The sequence below is a fragment of the Hippichthys cyanospilos genome, chromosome 16 (genome assembly GCF_059441005.1).
Source record: "Hippichthys cyanospilos isolate Australia breed blue-spotted pipefish chromosome 16, RoL_Hcya_1.0, whole genome shotgun sequence".
NCBI classification, from domain to species: domain Eukaryota; kingdom Metazoa; phylum Chordata; class Actinopteri; order Syngnathiformes; family Syngnathidae; genus Hippichthys; species Hippichthys cyanospilos.
Window position 1 is genome coordinate 9,249,656 of NC_142384.1, and position 23,113 is coordinate 9,272,768.

The 23,113-nt window shown below is 38.3% G+C and overlaps 1 protein-coding gene across 2 annotated transcripts; it reads left to right on the forward strand.

Moving 5' to 3' along the window:
* Positions 1-2,671: 2,671 nt before the first annotated feature.
* mrtfbb (myocardin related transcription factor Bb) lies at positions 2,672-22,609 on the forward strand. Of its 2 annotated transcripts, XM_088437356.1 has the most exons (15): positions 2,683-2,829; positions 4,452-4,536; positions 10,680-10,745; positions 12,437-12,492; positions 12,580-12,655; positions 12,717-12,878; positions 14,427-14,587; positions 15,652-15,744; positions 17,252-17,496; positions 18,596-18,689; positions 18,768-19,247; positions 20,331-20,393; positions 20,468-20,590; positions 20,663-20,723; positions 21,393-22,609. In XM_088437356.1, exons 3-15 carry the CDS (start codon positions 10,739-10,741, stop codon positions 21,677-21,679), a joined length of 1,908 nt encoding a protein of 635 aa, XP_088293482.1. In that variant the 5' UTR covers positions 2,683-2,829; positions 4,452-4,536; positions 10,680-10,738; the 3' UTR covers positions 21,680-22,609. The 2 variants fall into 2 exon arrangements, with proteins under 2 accessions (XP_088293481.1, XP_088293482.1); XM_088437355.1 differs by lacking the exon at positions 4,452-4,536 and having other exon boundaries at positions 2,672-2,829.
* Positions 22,610-23,113: the final 504 nt, after the last annotated feature.

Consider the following 23,113-nt stretch of genomic DNA (forward strand, 5'->3'; position numbering starts at 1 on the left):
AATAAATACGTAAAAACTGTTGATAATCTTTTCAAAGTAAAAGCAAATGTTGTATAGCGTCAACACAAAGATGATTTGCTTTCATTGAGAATGACAGAGTATTTTCTGTTGGGAAGTTTCAAGAATTTAGAAAATTAAAAGGATCACAGCGACTACAGACCACCACTTTTTTCTCATACATTGAAGCCTGCATTTCATAGTCCAGTGTGGATTATCCAGTTTTTTTTTAGTAGTCATCAGAGGGCGATCTCCCAGTAAACAAAGACAGGCAGAATAAGACCCTATCAAAGTATTGATTTAGAGTTTTGACTGTTATTTTATTTACCACCAGGGGGCACTCTCCACTAGTAAACATTATCAGACATGCTACTGTTGTGTTGGTGCCGTATTTTAACAATTCGAGCGTGTGTCATGTTATGTTGAAAATATATAATGTTGAAAATAAAAAGTTTTAAATAAAAACAAAAAAAATAAATGTGTCCATCTTTCTGCACATATATCTGATGTTACAAGCTGTGGCTTATTGTCCGGTGATTAATTCCATATTTGTTTATTATCGATGGCACCCTTCTCAAGTGACCCTTACTGCAGCGCTACTGTCAATTACGTACATTTGATGTTGCCATTAAAACATGTAAACTCCCGTGGTTAGCTAAAATGTCACCATTAAAACATGTAAACTCCCGTGGTTAGCTAAAATGAAGCCTTTATATTGTCCATTTGTGTGCATATTCGTTTGACTACATATGACCTGCAACAAGCTAAATTCAAGTTCAGATTGTACTAGCTAGCCTCTTGCTAAACTGTCAGCTAAAGTGGCTCCTCTCACTCAAAGGTTGCCATGTGCTGTACAAAATAATTGGATGTACTCTTCACAACCTCTCAACAGTTGGTGAGAAAGTGGCTTTTGGACCTTCCTGGTTCCCCTCAAATTATAGGAACTCACCTCAATTAGTGTTGTTTTTGTATCTCACTTCCTGTTTAGCGTCATCATTACCATACCACCCCCACACTGACCTGTGTGGCTTGACTTCCCTGTTATGAGTTGCAACCGCAGTTAAATAGAAATAGGGGGGAAAAAAAACTAATAAAACATATTTAGCACATAAATTAACGAGAACAAGTCGAGAGATAAGCTTCTGTCCCCCCGAGGGTTTCGTGTTTGCTCATGTCCTCGTTATTTAGGGCTTCATCAAGAGAAAACAAAAAAAGACTTCTCATGGGAAGATAATTGTCTTCAAGTGTTTCCAATTGAGACAAGTACAGTGGTAGCAAGTTGAATTCATTTTGTGACTAAGTTCATAAATGCGGCCAAGAGGGTTGACGTTTAACACAGAATTAGTCAGTGTGTCCGCTTCAGCTCTGAGGTTTCTATAGTTGAACTAAATGTAGTATTGGAAAAAAAAAATGTAGTTCTTGGAATTTAAATAACACTAACTATAGAGCCTTTGGTGAGTTTTTCAGTTTCCGATTTCAGAGAAGAAATACAGAGTAGCGGTTTATGATTCAAATTACAATGAATTAAATCGAATTAGGTTCCTCCCAATGCATTTCAGTAGGTGTCAATAGTATGCAGATTTCACGATTCATGGGCTATCCTGGTACTTATTAACAATATGAAATATATTGTTTAATAAAAATCAATTCACAAGAATGCATTGATGCATGCATTAATGAGGGTATTAATTATTGTCATGTGTTTGTGTCCAAGTAGTTATTTTTAACGAATTCCCGCTTAACCTTAAAGCTTGTGCGGTATTTTTTCCAGTCCTTCATGTCCAATTACTACAAATAAAATCATTGAAAATACCCGGGAGCTGAAATTTCACCCTAATGATAACCAATATGATTATGAACTCTTTCAATGCCATGGACTAGAATTCTTGTCTTTCAAAATAGTAATAGGAATAATAAATAATCCAATTCTCATCCAATACAGTTTTTGATGGAGGGAAGCTGACACAAGTGCTTACTTATCTAATATTAAGCCAATTAAGCACTATAGTCATAAGTGTGACTATTGGATGGCAGTGTTTTCATACATACAACACATACTGTATATTGCATACTCGTAATTCTAAGTTAGGAATGAAAATCAATCTTTCATATGATAGCACCCATGTTTACATAGACATAGCACACAATATTCTGTCGGCCTTAAAAGATGAGTGAAAATGCGTTTTTTTTTTATTTTAGGGTTTGGCTAAAAGAAGGTCTAAAAAGGCTGGTGAATTAAGAGATTGAGTAAGGAATTATATCTGCTTACTTAAGTAATTAAGTAGGAGTAATCGACTACTTTACTAAAGGTACTAGAATTAATCACTTACTTTAGGCAGTGGATTACTAAGGTAAACACTTCAGGTGCTTTAAAGTACAAAGCAGTTGATTAATAATTACATAACCTACTTGATCGCTTAATTCATTCATTTTCAGGATTTTTAGGTAGTTCTTTAGCCAAATGAAAAATATATAGCTAAGTGTTTGTTCCTTAAGAGTGTTTTCATTTTCTATTCCGTGGTCACGTCGCCTCACGTTTACATCATAAAGTCTGGTTGGGACGGCCTTGAGAGGGTTAACATGAGAGACGCTGAGCCCTCCTACTGATCTTAACACACACGCACTGTGAACACACACTTTCTCAGCTGAGCCGCCGAGGAGGGGGTCTGCGCCAGTCCCAGCTGTCCTTGATTCAGAGCTGAGTCTCGTCGGTCCCGGAGAGCCGCCGCCTCCGCTGCTCCATGGGACTCCGGAGCTGGCCCCCCAGCACAGAACCCTCCATGATGGCCTGCCTCCATGTGGAGAACCCCCCCATCTGTAAATTCAAATCAGGTACGTCCTGCAATACTAAATAATGGTTGTTTTTATGCGCTGTATAAAATACACTCTGTCTCATACTTTTCGACAAAATACACGAGACTAAGTTGACTGAATTTGTAAAATTGTAATCAGCTTAACTCAATCAATCCCAAAGAAATATTTTTACATTTTTTAAGAGTCCAGAGATTCAATTCCAGGTATTATTTTGAAATTTTCAACAACAACAAAAAAATCAAGTCTTTGGCTAAAAAAGACTTGTACTTAATGAGTTGAGTTCTAAAGTAATCAATTCTTTCAGTAATTAAGCATTAAAGTAATCAGTTATTTTATACCTGTAAGTAAATGAGGTATGTTCATGTCAACCTCATTTTTTATTGTGGGCCACTTTGTAGTTATCGTTTCTGTTGGAGGGCCGTTATGACTGCTGTCAAATGTTATGTTTGATTGTCACTCATTTACCTGGTTTTGAAATCAGGGTCCAGTAAAAACTGTTCAAAGAGGGTTCTTAGAAACATAAAATGTGTGTTGTTTCCCCGAAATGTTTAAAGTTGAAGACAATAAGCAAGTTTGATATTTTAATCAGAAACCTGAAGTCATAATTATTTCGCAATCCACGTGAAATGATGTGGTGGGCCGGATCTGGCGCCCGGGCCTTGAGTTTGACACCTGTGATCTATGGTGCTCCATTACTTTAGTTGTTAGATAAAGTAATCACTTACTCTGCATTTAATTAGATCAGGTAACTGATTACTGAGGTACCTTGGTAACGAAAACAAGGTTTTCTAAACTACAGCCCTGGGGCCATTTGGGGCCCTGCATCCACATTTACATGGTCTGCTAAAAATACATATTGACATGGCCCGCAGCACTACTTTTAAGAAGTAATGAAACGTTTTTGATGATGGACACTATGGACACTATAAGCGGTGTAAAAAAAAAAAAATCTAATTTACCTAATTTACCTCCTCACCTTTAACAGGATGTCTTAATGTCGCACCTTTGTTTTTAAATAACTACATTAGATCAGCAGGATGTCATTACTTGTTCTGTTGTTTTTTTACCGTGGTTACCGCATCTTTCTATTTTTCTGTATGTGTACCTCAAAGGAAAAAGTTTGGACAATCAATGTCTTTAGCACTAAAAAAGCTAAAGTTGTTGATTACTCAAGTTAATGTTTTCCGTAATACTTCTTAATTAATTTGTAGACCTTTCTTTAGTCAAACACTTGCACATTAAAAAAAAATACATAAAAGCACCTGGTATTGTCTGTTCTCTCAAAAACGTAATAACACGTCTTTGGGATCGAATGAGTCAAATTCCTTAAAGTACATAAATAACTTCCTGCTTGCTTACTGGAGAAAAGCGATCTGTGATCTTTCCTGGCGCACGTGCGTAAAAACAAGTTAACCCCCTTATCATATAAAATCCTTCCTTGGTCTTTTCCCCAAAGTGTGATAATCCTTTGAGTTTCACTGGAGTGAGGCCTAATCTCACATGACGCCACATTTCACCGATGCGGAATAGATGCTGGAATCCTCTTTCCATTCCATTTCTTTGAGGATTTAGTAGGAAATAGCATTTTATTTTTGTTGCAAATATCCACCCATTTTCTACCCCATGCTTGTTCTCATTAGGGTCGTGAGTGAGATGGAGCCTATCCCAGCTGAGTTTTGAATAAGAGGCAGAGTACGCCCCGGACTGGTCGCCAGCCAATCACAGGTCCGATATAGATAAACACTGACCTACACTCGTATTTACAACTTGGGAGTGATTACTCAGATGCAAGGTGTTTGGCAAAAGTAGTCTCTAAAAATGCTTGGTCCAAAATGCATTAAGTACTAAAGTAATCCATTACTTTATACATTAAAGCAAACATTTACTTTAGGTACTTTTGAAGGCAATTAAGTACGTTAGGTACTAAAGTACTGAATGAATCATTTTTGATCATTAAGTACTAAAGTCATCCATCACTGTTGGTAAGAAGTACTGGAAAAGTAATCTTGACTAAATGCAATAGGTACTCATAAACAAAGTAATTAATTACTTTAGGTGCTACTTACAACTTTAGGTAGTAAAGTACCTAAAGTAATCAGTTACCTACTTAGTACTTGAGTACCTAAATTAATGATTACCTTTAGTAAAGATTACTTGTACTTCTTACCTTCAGTGATCAATTACTTTATTTTCTAAAATAATTGATTACTACTTTTAGTACGTAATCAATGACTTTAATACCAAGCAAATAAAGTCATCAATTACCCTAATTAGGTACTAATGTAATCAATCACTGTAGATAAGAAATACAATTAGTCGTGAATAAATGTAATAACTTTAGGTATTTAAGTACTAAGTAAGTCATTGATTACTTTAGGTACTACTTACAACTTTAGGTAGTAAAGTATTAAAGTACCTAAGTAATCAGTTACCTACATACTGATACCTATGTACCTATGTAGTTCTAAAAAAAAAACATACAACCTCTGCCTGTCTGTTACGGAGTTCTGTTATTTTTTTTAATATTAAAGATGATCCTAATAACTGTGCATGAAAACTAAGTTATTTATCAAATTGAATACGTACAAAATTATACATTTTTAATGCTGAAAATGGCTAAAAAAGAAGTCTATTTCATTTCAATTGGTATTCAAAAATGCTCTCTCTAGTGGTATGTCAAGGAATCACTGCACACGTACAGTACAGTTGTTTTTAACTTTAGCCTAATTGAAGTATAGCCATTCTTTTGAAAACTTTTCAATTGGTAAAACTTGCGTTAGCTATGGGTGTTTATTTGAATCATTAGGTCCTGGGCATAACTGGGCATAACTTGTTATGGCTTGCTAGGACCTCTGTCTCATTTTGGATGAATAGATGAACTGCATTTTTATTTTGGTCATCAATGGCGATATTTGGAGAGCGATCCATTTTTTTGAGGTTGTGCTTGGAGAGCTAAGTATTTTTTTAAGGTGGTACTTGGTGAAAAAGTTTGAGAAGCAGGGGCAGACGTTCAAACCGCCGTTGCACCACGCTTCCGAAATTAAATGTAATTGGGGTAAAATGTTCCACACCTCGGGTGCCAAAAGAAACGCAGCCTGACGTCACGCTGTTTTAAGTCTTCAAAAATGCGTCTGAATTGGCCGCCTGCTCCGGCAAGTTGTGTTTATGATAACGCAAACTGACCATTCCAAGGTCTCCGTCTTCGCTTGAATCAGAGTGCATCTAAAGCCATTTTTGGATATTTATAAGCAATAAAGTCAACATAAATCACCGTCATCCCTTTTGTAGAGCGCATTCGTCTTTGTCTTGGCAAAGACGCGTCCGTTTGTTCTGTTTCTCCAAGAATCAAATCAAATGGGAATCAAACAGGAGCTTTGCAAGCGGGACGACGATGACGTCGCGGGAGTAACCTCTGGTTATACTCCGAGGCGGCTGACGTGACGGGGAGGTTAGCCAGGGTTCAGCGCAAATTATCGGAGCACCCCAGAGCGCCGATCGTGTCACCTTATATTAAATGTTTATTGATAGGTGCTCATGTATTTTATTGCTTGCAGCATTCTTTCCAGGTCACAGTGACTATGAACACTCAAAAGGACACTTTTCCTGATCTCCAACTTCGCTTGTCTGGTCTTTTAACTCATTCACTTCCAAAAATATTTTTTTTTTGCTAAATCAAGACAGACGTTCAATCAGTGCTTCCTTATTAATTACATAATTCCCCAACATTTTTTCCCCCAAAAAGTAGGCAAAAAGTATGAGTGCTTCCTATAAACTGTTATTTAAAAATTCAAATTTTTTTTCGACACAATTCAAGAAAGATTGAGTCGTCAGCCTCATAAGCCGCACAAATGTATATTTTTTATAACAGCCGTGTTCTTATTGTCAATAATTATCGCATTGGTACAAGTTAGAGTTCTTATCTGCTGCAGCTCGTGTTAGCTGAGGTTGTTACGGCATTATTGTCAATAAAAGAAGCGAGCAGACTGAACCAGCGTCCGAGTACGTCCTCGTTCCCACACAGGAATATTACTGAAACAGAGAAGATCATGTAAAAGTTATAATGTCTCCATCCATACAGGAATTTCCATAGTGTGTTTTTATCCATTCATAAGCATGCCAAGCCACTAGGGGGCAGTACAGTAATTTCACCAAATTCTGTCCAGTCAGAAAGAACTTCTGTGTCTAAATACACCGGCATGAAATAGAGTGGTGACGTAAATCTCCGGTTGATGACTGTTAAACGCAAAGGAGGATCCAGAGAATTTGGCAAATGAGTTTTTGAGACCTGTGGTTTTAATGTAAAAAAATCACCCTGGCACATCAGCACACAGGGCAAACAGGAGACATTTACCGCCCGTTTGCAAGAACCCCGGCTACAATTAGAAAATGAAACAAATTTAAAATTTTCGGACTAAAGAAATCAAGTATTTTCGGTCATGTGTCCTAAAGTAATAGTTGAAAACAAACAGGCAAACGCTTGAAAAAAAAACGATCAGAAAGATAAATAAGTAACTGGAATTGAATGTCCGGAGTCTCAAAAACTTAAAAATGCGTCTTTGGGATTGAATGAGTTAATTAAAAACAAACTCGATACCTTTGCGGGGTCCTTCGATCTGCTTTGATCCCAAGACCCTTTTTGCACCCATTCCGAGTTGATCAGGGGTGTAGTTCCGCCATCAAGAGCGGGTCCCGCCCCTCTTGAAACTACACTCGACATGTCACGGTTCCCAGGCCTTGTTCTCACAGCTGCCCCGTTTATTTTTGCTTGCTTGAGTCAGAGGGGCCCGTCGAACGCAATTCCCAGGAGACCTGTGCAGGTCTGCCTTATGTGTGTGTATGTGTGTGTTTAGGGTGTGCGAATTGGAACGATTTGCTTCCTCTGAGCTTCTCTGTACATGTAGCAAATCAAATGGCGCGACATTGCAGAGGTGAGCCACCGGGCATCCTTCGCCATCGCCATCGCCATCTTTCTTAAAGTAGGCACTCTCCAAAAGTATTGAGGCGCCATCGCTGTGATGGTCGCGGTTCTCAATCTTTTTTCACCCCCTGCGAAATATCTTTTCAGCCATGTACCAGTCCAGGGCATTTTTAGGTTAAAAAAAAATCAAATAAAAAACTTAAAACATGCCATCATTGTCTGATTTATTAAAATTTAGACCCTTTCAAACTTCATTTGTATCCATCCACAAAAAAATAATCAACCTAAAGTGTCATCTTTTTGATCATAGAAGAAATCTGTTGTCAAAAAGAAATAACTTAATTATTAATAAATATTTTTAGACAAAAAATAAACAATATAACGACCTGTTCTCAAAATATATGTATATAATATTATAATAAATATTTGTCCACAGGAAAATATTAAACATAAAGCATCCTGTTTTGGGATTACAGTAGCGATCTCTTCACAAAAATAAATCATTAACTTAATTATTAATAAATATCTATCCACAAAAATAATCAACTTAAAGTGTCAGAGCTGTTCGCAAATATATGTAATTACAAAGATTTGTCCACAGAAAATTATTAAACCTAAAGCATCCTGTTTAGGAGTTACAGCAGAGTTGTATTTACAAAAATAAATCATTATCTTCATTATTCATAAATATCAGACCTGTTCGATTATAAATAAATATTTGTCCACGGAAAAATATTCAACTTAAAGTGTCCCCTTTTGGGATCATAGAGGAGATATGTTCATAAAAATAAATCATCAACTTGACAGGTAACGAGAGGTGGAACATGACAGATTGGGTCAAACCATTCTAGTATGGGGGGAGATTATGGCTTTTGACATAAATGAAATTGAATAACCTACTGAACATAAAAAAATTTTTACGAACTTATTTTTTCCTGAAACAATTCATTCAATAATCGATCATTATTTTTAATGGATTTTTGCATGTGTTTGTTTGTTTTTTTTAAATCTTCTGAAGTTCTTTCAAGTACCCCTAGAGGTACTAGTACCCCAATTTTAGAGCCACTTATCTAGAGTAGTCGTTCTAAAATGAGAGTATGTGAAAACAATTCAAGGGGTACGTGATAAATTAACTCATTCAATCCCAAAGATGAATTTTTCCTTTTTTTTTTTTAAATCAAAGTATTTAATCTCAGGTTTCTTTTTATTTTTCCTGGATTTTTTCTATTGTTAAACCTTTTTATTATTTTTCTAAACAGCATTGCCATGTCAAATGTATTTTTAACATACGCCATAGTTTGGATACCTCTGGCTTGAACCCTGCATAAAATGCATTTTTTTTTAAACATTGTGGGTTGTGTCTGTCTATTCATTTGACTGTTCCTCCTTTCAAAAAAGCTCTCATTGATGTTTTCTTTTGCTAATTTCTGCTAGCTTGCGGGCTTACTTTTTTCCTGCCCTATCACATGACCGACGTGATTGGTTTGATGTTTAAAACAGCTGCAAAACGCGAGCTCTCACAAAGCACGCGATTCAAGCTACAACTTGCTAACAATAAGCCACTGGGCTCCCATATTGAGAGCCACACAATAAATTGGACTGCCACTCAATATTTTATTGCGCCAAGCGTGTTGAGTGATAAAAAGTAGCAGGACTGTTATGCTGAACCCTTTTAGTCCCCCCGAATCACAATTTTTCATTCCCAGAGGAAGAGTGCGAATTGCAGCATTTACCGTAATGCCCCTAAAGCGCCCATGGACGCATGCGAAAACTTACTCATACTCCCTTTAATAAGACATTTTAGACAATTTACTTTCGCAATGAATGTAGAGTATATTTCGGACTGCAAGGAGAAAATTTTGCCCTTTTTGTCACAGATAAGCTCCACCTGGCTATAAGCTGCAGGTCATAACATCAGACATTTATGCAAAAAGATGGTATATTTAAGTTTTTTTTAACTTGTTTTAAAGTGCCTGCAAACCACCAAAATTCTTTTCTTCAACAGACTGAACATGCCGACATGTTTAGTACCAATATTTTGAACATAACACCGCCACAATACTGCTGAGTGAAATAGTAGTTCAAACTCAAAATCAGTATTTCTTCAGTCCCCCCTTTTTTAATTGATTGTTTTATATTTTGAACATAGTTTGTATAAACACATTGCACGTAATTCGGATATTTTTTATAGGAGATTTCTTTCAACTTTTACGATTTTATAAATATTTTTCATTTTGAACATAGCCATAATTCACTCCTTTTCAGTTCCATTTCATAGTTGTTCCTTCTATTGATGCCTTGAGCAGAAACACACGTTTTGCTTTCTTCTGATTGCCCCCTGGTGGCTAGTAGAAAAACTGCAGATGAACCGGCAGGGCTAAAATCACGAGAAAAAAGTCGCAGTTTATAGTCTGAAAAAAAAATAAAGCACAAAAATCTAACAGAAAATCTAAGCAGGCTGGTGGAAGCTGTTCTTTTTTTCCTTTCCCTTGGACAGGCGTCCCAATGCTTTTGTGAACCTATTTCCTGATGAATCCATTTCAAAGCGACACATGATTAACTTATAGAGCAGACATGACTCATGGTGCTGTCGGTGGTGTCCTGTCTGACTTGCAGCTTTACTCATTAACAAGCTCATAGAGTAGCTTGGATCGCCTTCTACTCACTGTTTACTTTGGCCGAGGTGTCTTGCTCAGCGCCATCGCCGCTCAAGTCCCGCGTGTGGTTTCTCCCCCCATTTCCCTTATGGCAGAAGACAGGAAGTGAATTAGAATTCTTTGACCTTGGGCGTTTATTACAAAACATGACAGCGGGCAAAAAAAAAAAAAAAAACTCTGCAGGCGTTCACGGCATGACGCTGGAACTGGCTGCCTTGTCGCCTTCTGAATTCCAGTTATTAAACTGGCTTCTGTTTTTGTTTTGTTTTTTTGTTTTTTGTGGGTGCCCGCAGCTCTTCAGTTCTTCCTGCAGCACAGACGAAGTGGAGAGCAACTCGTGGAGCAAGGCATCATGCCTCGTGAGTACGCACCTCACTCCAAAACACCAGGGGGCGCACACTCTGCCACAGTGTACGCTATTTGGGAAATTAATTTTTTGACATAATCAAAAGGGCACCTCAGCTATATCAATTGTGCTGTACCTCAAATTATTATTACTCATTACATTATTACCTCAATAAGTAGTTGGCCACACCCCTTTTTATCTGTGTGGCAACTTTTTTTCTGTGCTCAAAATCCATCGTTGCTAGCTCAAACTTATCATTGCTTGCTCAATACTTTTTTCTGTGGTCAAAATCTATTTGCTCGCTCAAAATTTCTGTGCTCAAAATCTTTACTTGCTCGCGTGGCAAATATAACTCCATACTTATCTAATATTAAGCTAATGAGGACTGTAGTGATAACTTGTGACCATTGGATGGCAGTGTTGCCATACATACGTCACATCCATTAGTTACTTGTAATTTGAAGGAATGAAAATCAATCTTTCATATGATAGCAGCCATGTTTACATAGACATGGCACACAATATTCTGTCGGCCTTGAAAGATGAGTGAAAATGCCTTTTCCGATAACGCTCGGCACTGAAAGACAGAAATTTATTAAAATGAGTAGAAAATTAGCAACAGGCATCAGTCAACTTCATACTAATGTCGGGAATCCTCTGTGTGAATGTCCACTAAAATTCCGAGGTAATGAGTGATCGTTTTGCTATATTTGGGGATAATTATTGACTTTATTCCGTACCTTTTTCAAAAAAAATCGCCAAAATAAATACTTCATGTTGGTAATGTTAATAAAAATGAAACTTTCAATTGATGAAAGAGACCTATTGACCCATTGTTAGCATAAATCTTGAAATCTACCTTCAGAGTCGTTTTTCTGCCACATACCATATTGGTGTCAATTCTTGGCACATTGTCTTGACTACAACTGTCAGGTCATGAGTACATCCTTGTATTTTGTAAAACTTGTATTTTGTACACAATGCATCCACTTCAACCTGTTGAGCCTGGAAGGGTTCTCCTCCCACCTGTGGTCCCTTCTGAAGGTTTCTTATTTTCTGGGGAGTTCCCTTTTGGGAGCTTTGATCAAGGGATGCTGTTGTGTATTTATGATGAAAAGAAGTCTTTGCATGACTTCTTTTTGTCTTTGTATGACTTCTTTTCACCTGTGAAGCTCTTTGAGACTCCAGTGATTCAGAGCTCTACAAATAAACTTGATTTGATTTGAAGTAGTCAAAACCACGTAGTGATAAAATGAAAGTTTTACGGCTTTTGCTAAAATTAAAAAAAAAAAAAAAGTCAATCAAAATGTCATTTTATTTGTTGCTATCTTTGTGGAGGAGCACAAGTCCCCCTGCCCCAATAGTCTGGCTCCACATAGTTTCATGAGTCACAGGCTGGGCCTTTGCTAGAGGTCACTCACCCCTTTGGACTCAAACAAAACCTCCCCCAGTCCAGTCTCCAATACCGCGCCTAACCGTCTTCTCGGTCCAGAAGGAATGCGGCTGGGCTTAGCGATGACTGTTTTGGTTTCCTCCTGCCTTGTGTTCATTAAATCAAATGGTGTTGGTCATAGCGGAGGTGACTGTGTGCTTGATGAACTCCGCCCAGTCAGCTTAAGATTCATCCGGCTTCACGTATAGCTTTCTTCTTGATATATATATAATATATAATATAATTCTTTTACAAGTTTCAATTTCTTTCAGCTCTCAAAGCCCCTGCTGCCTTCCATGAGCGCATTCACAATCTGGACAGAGCAAGGGTAAATAAAAGACTTGGATGGAGCTAATCGTTTCATTTGCCATTCATCTAACCCACAGTTTTTTTTTGTTTGTTTTTTTTTAATCAGACGGGCAACTTACTAAAGCACAAGCTCTGCCGCAGACCGGCCCGCTCCGAGTTGATCCGTATGCACATCCTACAAGGTGATAAAAGTATTCTCCGGGATGCTAAAAGTGGCTAACAGGCGGCGACTTCCTCACGCAGAGAGCGCGGCCGACGATTCCGTGCAGGCCGCTCAGCTGAAGCTCAAGAGGGCCCGGCTGGCCGATGATCTCAACCAGAAGATCGCACACAGGCCCGGACCTATGGAGCTGGTGGAGAAGAACATCCTACCCGTGGAGGATGTTGTCAAGAAGGACCATGATGGTAGATGTTTATTTTCACACACGGTCGTGAATGATGGTGATGGAAGGCGTCCCCTAAATTCATTCGCTCATTGAGATCTTGGATTTGATTCAGTTTGGATGGGGAGAGAAGCTGCTTTGATTGGCTGTGATTGCGGCGCGAAACCCCAATGCCAAACTTGCTATGGATACGAATTAGCAGGGGTGTCAAACTCATTTGAGCTCATGGGCCACAATGAGGAAAATTTCATCTCAAGTGGCCCCGACTAGCAAAATATTGGTACTTAACTTTAAATCAATTTCCGTAATTTACATGAAGATTTGTGCTATGCACCATCTTTGTGCAGTATTTTGAACATTTTTGGGTCATGTCATTCCACATCATCTCATTCACACTCATGGTAACGTGATAAGTAAATGGTTTGCCATTTTGAAATTTGACATGTTGTTACCATCTGGGTGAAATTTCAGCTCCCCAGTGTGTTTCCCCTGTATGTGAAATGTCTTTGATGTAAACATCTAAGTATCGTACAAAAATACTGCACGGGTTAACTGAATAAATAAGTGATGTAGTGTTATATTTTGGGCACCGGGTGGCACCCATCTAATGACAGGCAGGGCGGAAGAAGTTGAAAATTCAAAAAGAAGAAGTTATGCCAAATAAGGAAGGGTTGGGCGCTAACTCCTTAGGTATAAATGAAAAATGAATCACAAGACTGATTGGTCATAATACAACAGGACCAAAGCTGAATGTTTGGCCTATTTTCAATCTCTTGTGGGTGATCACAAGGTTTTACCTGTACTGAGCAGTAGCACGATGAAGCTAGACGCTAATGCTAACATAAATACTAATGTAGTGTTCCTCTTTGGGTCACTGAAGAAATCAGCAAGCTATTTTGCAAAAGTGTGACAACCTGTCCTTCTGTGTGTAGGGAATTGCTTGTAAACGTTTTTTGTCTATTGATTATGGACAGCAGGCTAATGAATTCAATTGGCTTCACAAAATCATCTTGTGGGCCAGATTAAACTTCTTGCTGGCTGGATCTGGCTTGCGGGACATACTTAAGATACCGCTGCTTTAAAGTCAATGTATCACCATGTTGTGGAAATGAGGAGAATGTAGTAAGCGCTTGCTACAAATAACGTAAACAGGATGTCAGGGTAGAAACAAGAATTATGACTTTTCTTGGCCTGTCAGATAAAAATACATTTTTCACACATTATTTCATTGGATCGCAGCGGTACTTAAACTGCTCTGACCTCATGTTGCAGTAATACAAGAATAAATGCGCAATACACATTCCTTGATTCTTATCTTTATTGTTATGTTTTTTGTTTTCCTTCAACCTCAAGGGAGTTTGCTATCCGAGGAAACCAAAACAAATTCATTTTATTACAGAGGCGAGCCCAAAGAAAAAGACAAAACGTGGGTGGAAAAAAAAAAGCCGCGTTATGATACAAAAGAAAATATGCGCTAAGGCAAAATTTGACACGTTGCATGCAAAGCAGCGAATCAAATCTACCTCGTCTCAAATCTTATAATAACCACGAAAATAACTTTGTCATCCAGGTGATAGTCCAGACAAGACAGCAGACGTGTACACATTCAACGAGGGCAAACGTGAGGCTTTATCGCCACGCGCGTGTCGCCGAACATCTCCGAGCACCGACTCGGTCCCACCGCTTCCCACTGAGGACACGTCTCTTTCATCTTCCGGTTCTTCCATGCAGGTGAGACAAGAAAATGAAAATGATTGTTTACATGGCACAGAATTCATATTTTGTAGGCTATAAGCCTAAGTAGTAAGACTGGGCGATATTATCAATATATCGGTATATTGCGATATAAAGTGATGCAAGTGACGTATTGCAATATGACGTTCAGTTTCCATTATATCGTTTTGAAACGCCTTATTTTAGTAAGATTTCACTTTTTTTTCATGGATCCACTCTGGAGCGGCTTTTGTATCATGATTTTTGCCATATGAATAGCGTTTAACGTGTAAATCGTTCCAAGCGCTTCAAAAACACCGCATAAGTTGTTACAATATAGCAAAAAAAGAAAACTTTATGATACGAAGATTGCTTTTCCTTCATTTTTGCCGTTGTTGTCGTATCTCGGGATTCAGCGCAGTGTTCAAGTCATCTGTAGTAATTGTAAGCTGCGGTATTTGTTCCAGCAGCCGAATCTCGAATGTTGCATTTAATTCAAATGGGAATTTGGAGATTTCAAGTTTTGGTTTGTCTTTCAATTGCAAATTTTCATATTAAGAAAATCTTGAGCTTTCACTGTATTTGATCAATTATTACAATAGATTTATCCTTGTTTTTTGTTGTATTTTTTTCACCAGCACCTGTGACGTTACAGATATGTTTGGTTTGCGTTTGAACAGCAAAAAAGACTGAAAAAGAAGCATAAGAAGTATAAATAACTGTCAAGGGCTTGCTTGGAATAAAAAATGCGCACATGCTGCTTTAAAAAATAAAGTTGAATGTGTAATGTGTGCTCATAGATGTCAATGATATGTGGCTTCTGAAAAAAAAAAGTATAATTCATATATTCTAATAATTTCGTTCTGTTTTTTCAGCCATTGCTAATACATCTGCCAGAGATTTTTTTTTTTTTTACAAACATTGCAATACGTTTTGCAATACGCCTTTGCTGTATCGCAATACTGTACACTTTTAAGACAAAATACCATGCACTGCTAGGTAGTAATAACCATTTTTTTCCAGTTTGTTCTTAAATCTAAAAGATCCACTTCTCATGTTGAATCTTTTTTTTTTTTACTCAGCAGCCCTCGCCATCTCACTCTTCATCGGATGTATCTTCTACCAGCGAGAAACCTGCAGCTTCATCTCAGCCAATCACTGCGGTGCTCGCAAAGGTCACTCTCATGTTTTCACACTCAAAGTCATCATGTGAATGCTGAAAATGAACGTTTTTCTTCCTTTGGTTTTTGTTATTTTCATATCGCTGTACTCCTCCATATTTTGCCATTCAATTTCTTTTGACATTTCTTGACCGATTCAAAGCATTCCGACTTCAACATGTTAAAAATACATCACACTGCACGGGCTGTTATTTTTCTCATTCCAGACTTTGAGCGTTTTTCCACATTTCAGCATTTTACACCCCAAAAATACCAGTTCAACACTCCCACATGGCAAAATTGCCACATTTTCACCAACAATTTGCATATATTATCACTAATATCAATTTTCTTACTCCACTCTTTAACGACTTCAACATTTCGCAACCCAATCTCACCTTTCCAACATCAAAAACAGTCCAATAATTCCAGATTATTATTTCTTTATCATCCTAAAACGCCATACTTCTCTAAATATTTAACATTTCCTACCCCAAAAATACATTTTATTTTTGTGACACAAACGAACCAGATTAAATTCCTTTTACAAACCATTCCAGTTGCAACTTTATACTGTTTATCTCATACCAAATACTTTTTCCCTTAATTTGTGAAAGTAAAAAAAATCTAATTTTTCCTCCCTTTTTTTGTCACTTTCAGCATTTTTTTGACCGATTCTCACGTCCAACTGTTCATCTTTTTACCACAATATTTTTTTGAAATTTCAAAATAAAAGCTTACCAACACTTCGTCCTTACTGTACTCAGTACTGTCCCCAAATTTGTATTCAACATTTTTTTTACATCATTCCATACCATTCAAAATCCATCCACATGATTCTACATCGTTCAACATCATCCCATATAATTCAAAATTATTCTATTCCATTATTGCAACGCATTCCACATCATTCAAAGATTTTTCATCAGCTTTCGGCATTCACACACACTTTCCGCACTCATTCTTTTATCTAGTTACATAACATATTAAATTCCGAGGTTCTTTGCTCAAATCCAAATTGTATTGTGAAATTTGCATGCTTTACAATATTGCCGCCTTGCATACATTAGGAGTAAAAATAAATAGTAGTGATGGGAAAATGAAGCCTGGTGAAAACATGTCTTATCATTTTTTGCTCCTTTCAATGGCAGTCTTGGTTTGAAGGCGTCAATGTAAATTTAATACGTTTCCATTGCACTTGCCTTTATTTTTAAACCAAGAGCACCAGCTAGAGAAGTAAAACAAATACATCAAGTGGATCATGAGGTTTCGCTTCCCCATCACTAATAAATCGTTGGCAAATCGGGGCAATTAGAGGAAGGCCTTTTAGTGATACCGTCGGCCTCTTTTTTCATCCCTCGTCTGCCGTTCTCTTCCTACAGGTGTTAAAACAATGAAGGTCACATTTCTACTTCCTCTATCTTCATCCAGACATTTTCATCAACCGTCTGGCGATGGCTTCGGGCCAAATGTCTGCTTTGGCGCACGCTGACCTGCGTGCGTGTGTGTTTGTGTGTGTTAGACTCCGCAGCGGAGCTCGCCAAAGCCGGCGGGCGAAAAAAGCCGCAGCAAGAAGAGCCGAGAGGCCAAGCCGAGGATACGCAAGCTCAAGTATCATCAGTACATTCCGCCGGACCAGCACAAACACGAGCTCAAGCCGGCGGCGGCGGCGGCGGCGCGTGTGGACGCCGCTTATGTGCGCCTCCTGCAGCAGCAGCAGCACTTTCTGCAGCTGCAGATACTCAGCCAGCAGCAGGCGCTCTTCAAGTACGCATGCCGTTTGTTTTTACCCGCGATTGCTGACGATAGCCACTGGACTTTTAAGTTGCAGGATTTAAACGTCAGATATTTACATTTACATATTTAACACCAACGAATTTATAGAAAATCGATGGTTATTTCCAACATAACACTGACAAAATACTGCCTAAGTAAATAGCAGTTCAAAGTCAACATCAATACTTCCTCTGTCTAACTTTCTTTGATTGATTATTTTAGTGAACATATCAACACATTGTACAGTCATACAATACATGCAATCATATATGCAGTATATCCAATTCACACTTCACAAACTTTTATAAAAGATTTTATTCCATTTATACATCATTTTTATATTTTTGATGCTATATTTTTTAAAACTGTTGCACAGTCATTGATTCACATCTCCTCAGTTCTTTTTCATAGTTGTTCCACAAACTGACACTTAGAACCGATCCACTTATTTGCTTTACCAATGTATTGCCCCCTGGTGGCCAGTTTAAAAAAACTGCAGATAAACCGCACTGGGTTATATGTCACAGGGCTCAAATCTTGAGTTGAAGGTTGAAATTATATGTATATAAAATCTACATATGTGAACAATTTATACAATACTCTCATTCAACTTATATTAATATATTTTTAATACTGTGTTATACTGTGTGTTTTTACCAGCCATTAATTTTTCAGTTATGTTTCATAGTTCTCTGAATTGACACCCACGTTTGCTCTACTGGTGGATTGCCACCTGGTGGCTTGTTAAAAAAAAAATGCAGATATGCTCCACTGGACTGCCAGCTGCAGGTCTCAAATCATGAGAAATAAGTTGCGGCTTATAGTCTGAAATGTCTTGTATTATTATTATTATTTATGTGGCAACTTAAACCAATGAATGTTATAAAATCATGTAGGTGGTTTCAAAAATGAAATAAGAATAAAGATGAACCCTATTGTGAACCCTATTATTGCACTTTGGCCTCCATTAAATGTGGCAGTTATCTTTTGTGCCAACGGTTGTCACGTGCTTAAAACAAGCACCCTCATTTTTCTTCAATGTGATAAAAATTGAAGAATGAGTATCTAACTCCCTTTCCTTTTTCGTCAGATCGACAGGCGACTTCCAAAGCGGCTCTTCTGCCAAATTCCCCAACGAAAGCAGCAAGCCGGATCAGCTACCGGCCAATGTGGACGAGATGAAGGTGATGTTTTATTCTAACGATATTTTTACTGTCCCAAACGCAAAATGAACGGCTGTGTCTTCCGGTGTGCAATTCCAGGTGGCCGAACTGAAAGCGGAGCTGAAGCTGCGCTCGCTTCCCGTCTCCGGAACCAAGATGGAGCTAATCGAGCGGCTGAAACTGTATCACGAAAGCCTCGTCACTAACGTAGAGACAAAAGCTCTTGAAGACACCCCGCCGCTGTCCCCCAAAGTGTCCAATGCGGGCCTGGAGGACAACGGCGGAGACGGTCCGGCGACGCCCTCTCCCTGCGAGACGGATTCACGCGAGAAGGACCGACGTCTCCGCGAGAAGGAGCGTCAGATCCGGGAGCTGAAGAGGAGGCTGGAGCGCGAGCAGAAACTGGTGGAGGAGCTCAAGTTGCAGCTGGAGGTGGAGAAGAGGAGTCAGCAGATGGGAGAGGCCTCGCCGGCCGCCCCCGAGGACGGGCGCGCGGAAATCAAACGCGAGGAGGACGTGGAGAGCGACGTCTCAACGCCTCCTCTCGCAGAAGGGGAGGACTGCGCACCTCTGAGCAAGGTAGGACAGGGAGAAGAAATCAACATCATGAGCTCGACGGCCTGACTTCACTTCGAATAGTCAAAGGCCTTCAACTCATCCATCCATGTTGTGCCGTTTTGAACTTTGACATGTTGTCACCCTCCGGGTGAAATTTCAGCTTCCTAGTTTCTTCTTTCGCATTTTCCCATTTGATGTGAAATGCTTTTGATGTAGAGATCAAACGATTGAAAAAAAAATACAAAAAATAGATTTAAGTGATTGCAATGAAGTCATTCATTCCTAAAGACGTGTTTTTACGTTTTGTTGTTGTTGCGTACGTTTATGAAGAACCCAGACATTAAATTCCTTTTTTAGTTTTTTGTTTTTGTTTTGTGGGGCTCACTGAAGTCATATCTAAAAACAACTAGTGCTAAATTAATTTCGAATTTAAAAGGATCAATTACTTTAATATATAACTCATCGAATGCCAGGGACGTATTTTCATGTTTTTAAAGAGTCCAGACATTCAATCCCAAAATATTGATTTCATATTTGAGTATTTGAAAATTAATGTCCTTAATGTACTTAAGTATCTTAAATACTTAAGTTTCTGGGATTTAATGTCCGGACTCTTAAAAAACGTGAAACTCCGTCCCTAGCATTGAAGGAGTTAATTAGCAAAACGATTGATTTTTTTCGTTCTTAATCTCCCCATTACCTCAGCACTTCATTACCTAACAATCCATTATTTTAGTACTTACTTTAGTACCCACTTACCTAAAGTAATCAACTACCTCAGTACTTAGTTACCTAAGGTAATTGATGACCTTCCCCCTACTTAATTACTTGAAATAATCCATTACGGTTGTTCTTAATACAGTTAGTACACAGCAGTTTTAGTCCCACCTTTAGCCCAAAAAAAAATTGGTAAAAAAAATTTGGAGGACCTGGGATTAAATAAAACGTCAAACTACGTCCTTGGGATTGAATGAGTTAATATGTTATATTGACAGCCCTACTGATTTCCTCTTTTCAGTGCAAGATAGCTCTGTTATGTTTGTGTATCATTTGCAAGTTCTCATTTGGGTGTGTACTCTTGATTGACGCCATTTTTGTGTGCAGACGTGGACAGGGCCGAGGATCGATCCCTTTCCACCAAGCGTCACTAAAACAGCCGTGAGTCAGGTAGAATACACATTTTTTTCCCCAATCCGAGTTTTTTTTCCCCTAATCCGAGCCTCCTCGGTTGTCTGTGCCAGCCCGTCCATCGTGCTCATCCTCCAGCCTTCACGCCTCCGCCGCCATTCAAATGTAAAATTCTGCGAGAACCTCCTCGCTACGAGGACGCCGTGAAACACATGCGCATGCTGCCTGCCATTCAGGTGACAAACATTCCTGTCGCGTTTCTGTCGAATACCACTAAGTTTCCCATAACCTTAGTTTCTTTGTAACAGGGTTTGTGTGCAGCCAGTCAGCAGATGGACGACTTGTTTGACATCCTCATTGAAAGCGGCGGTAGGATTGAAATCTTTAATACATTACTGACATTAGCTACAGCTAACATTGTACAAGGTCACATAAAAACACATGGAACTGTGATCTGTGGCATCTGACGTTAGTACTTTAGCAATGATATCATGCAGGAAGCACTTGGCATGACCCCAAACTAAATTTAAGTATACATGCTCAAAATAATAAAAAAAAATATTATTGCCTCTGTGGACTTGTAAATGTTTCCTGGATCACTGGAAATGTAAAATAAAAAGGTACAAATTAAACATCCTAAAAAGGCGTGTCTCGCTGCAGTCATCACCAATACACCAGCACCATCTCAAGGCAAATAAGTGAACAGCAGTGGATGTTAGTGGAGTGCAGTTAGATAAACTAGGACTAGTGATGCGGTATCGCTAATGCTTGCAGAGTTGAACATGCTTAGATGGTGGTTTCTTTTTTCTTTTATCTTTTTCGGGACAGGACACTGTGACTTCCTAAGAACAATCAAAAAAACGAGAAGACTGTTCATGTATTTCTTTATCCATTCATTTTTACTGAACATAGCACACATACAAACATAATAGAAAATATTCTACATTTTGATTAAAAATAAGGACAGACCAAGAGTATGAATTTGCGTGGAATAAAATGCAGACATCATCATCTATTTCCTTCACACTTTGCGTCCAGAGATGTCTCCCTTCCTCAAAGCCGAACTTCCCGACGCCAACAAGCGAGCGGCCGTCACGCCCAGCGTCACCCTCCTGCCCGTCAACACCGTCCTGTCGCGCCCCCCGCCCCGCGTCCAGGTGGCGCACACGCCCGCCGAAGAGCTTCCTCTACCCCCGGTCGCCATGGAGACGGAGCTGGCCGACGACGTGGACGAGCTCCACGGCATGGACTGGCTGGACCTGAGCGTGTCGGCGGCCGAGGGCGTCTTCTCCGCAGATTTCCTGGACACTTACCAGCTGTTCTAGTGGACCGCAGATTGCCCTCCAAACGGCCAGATAAGTGGACATATTTGGAAAATTGTGCTATGCCGCCACCTTGTGGTCATTTCTGGACTTGTCCAGTTTGGACTCCTAGCAGCTGAAATGACAATGGCAAAAATTTACTATACTAGTACAAGTTGACATATTTGCCGTGCATAATTTCTATATGCTGTTTGCGAGTGTGTTTTGTTTTTTTTCACTTTTATACAATTGTTTTGTTCGCTCACCGATGTTGGACAAGCAGTTCCTAAATTGCCATAAAAGGCATGGCTTTTTTTTGTGACGCTAAATAAATAATCAGGGTATTTCATTGGAGTTTGGAAAACAATTGAATTGTTTTTCTTGCTGGAATTTGCATGTGTGCGTGTGCGTGTGTGTCTGTGTGTGTGTATGTGTGTGTTGTGTGTGCGTGTACAGGGCGGGTCCAAGCAAATGTGACCTCCAACAAAATTCTCATATGCTTACAAGATAAATTGAATTTTTATGAAATCCCACACGATTTAAAATATAATATGTGTTATCTAAAGGGGAAGTCACTCAAAAAAGATTCTCTGCAAAATTATATTTTATAAACCCCCATTAATCTCAACATGGCATTCTAATTGAATGAAAATATCAATAAAGCAGCAAAAGAAATGGTTTTTTTTGGAGTAAAGGACTGAATGAACATGTTCGTTTTTTGTTTTTTTTTCTTCTTCAGTAAAATGGTCTTAATTTAAGGCAAACAAATGTATGTACTATACATGGTTGTTATTTTTGCATAAAACAACTCCTTACACATGCTCATTATTATTTCAGCTAAGATCGCATTACTAAATATCAACCTATTCATGTTGTTGTTCATTTATACATGGTCGTTATGAGACCAACAAAAAAATGATGTAATAAACATTTTTGTCATTTTTGCAAATGAAAGCCTATAATACATGGTCATTTTTTTTAAACTAAAAAAAACATATTGTATATATATATATATATATATATATATATATATATATATATATATATATATATATATATATATATATATATATATATAGTACGTGTTTATTATATATATGCGGTACGTGTTCATTATTTTAGTTAATAATGCCTTAGTTGTAAAATTTCCGTATTTCCGTAAAAATAACACCTTGCTAATCATCTATCAAAAAGTAATGTAATATATTGTTTTAAAAAAAAAAAAAAAGCTCACTATATATATGGCCATATTTTGCTGAAAAAAAAGCTTTTACTGTTGGGTTTTTTTCTATGAAAACAAAAGCATACTATACATGCTTGTTTTTTGCAATAATTTTTTTTGCAATAAATCATTTTTTGTCAACAAAAAAAAGAAGCCTTCCAATACATGGTCGTTTTTTGGGGGAAAAACGCCTTACTATACAGTGTCGTGTTTTGCAAAAAAATAAATAAATAAAT

Coding starts and splice junctions, on each gene's coding strand:
- mrtfbb (XM_088437355.1), top strand. CDS start 2,739: ATGGGACTCCGGAGCTGGCCCCCCAGCACAGAACCCTCCATGATGGCC. Junction 12,879..14,426: donor TGTCAAGAAGGACCATGATG/GTAGATGTTTAT, acceptor TTTGTCATCCAG/GTGATAGTCCAGACAAGACA. Junction 20,394..20,467: donor CTAAAACAGCCGTGAGTCAG/GTAGAATACACA, acceptor TGTCTGTGCCAG/CCCGTCCATCGTGCTCATCC.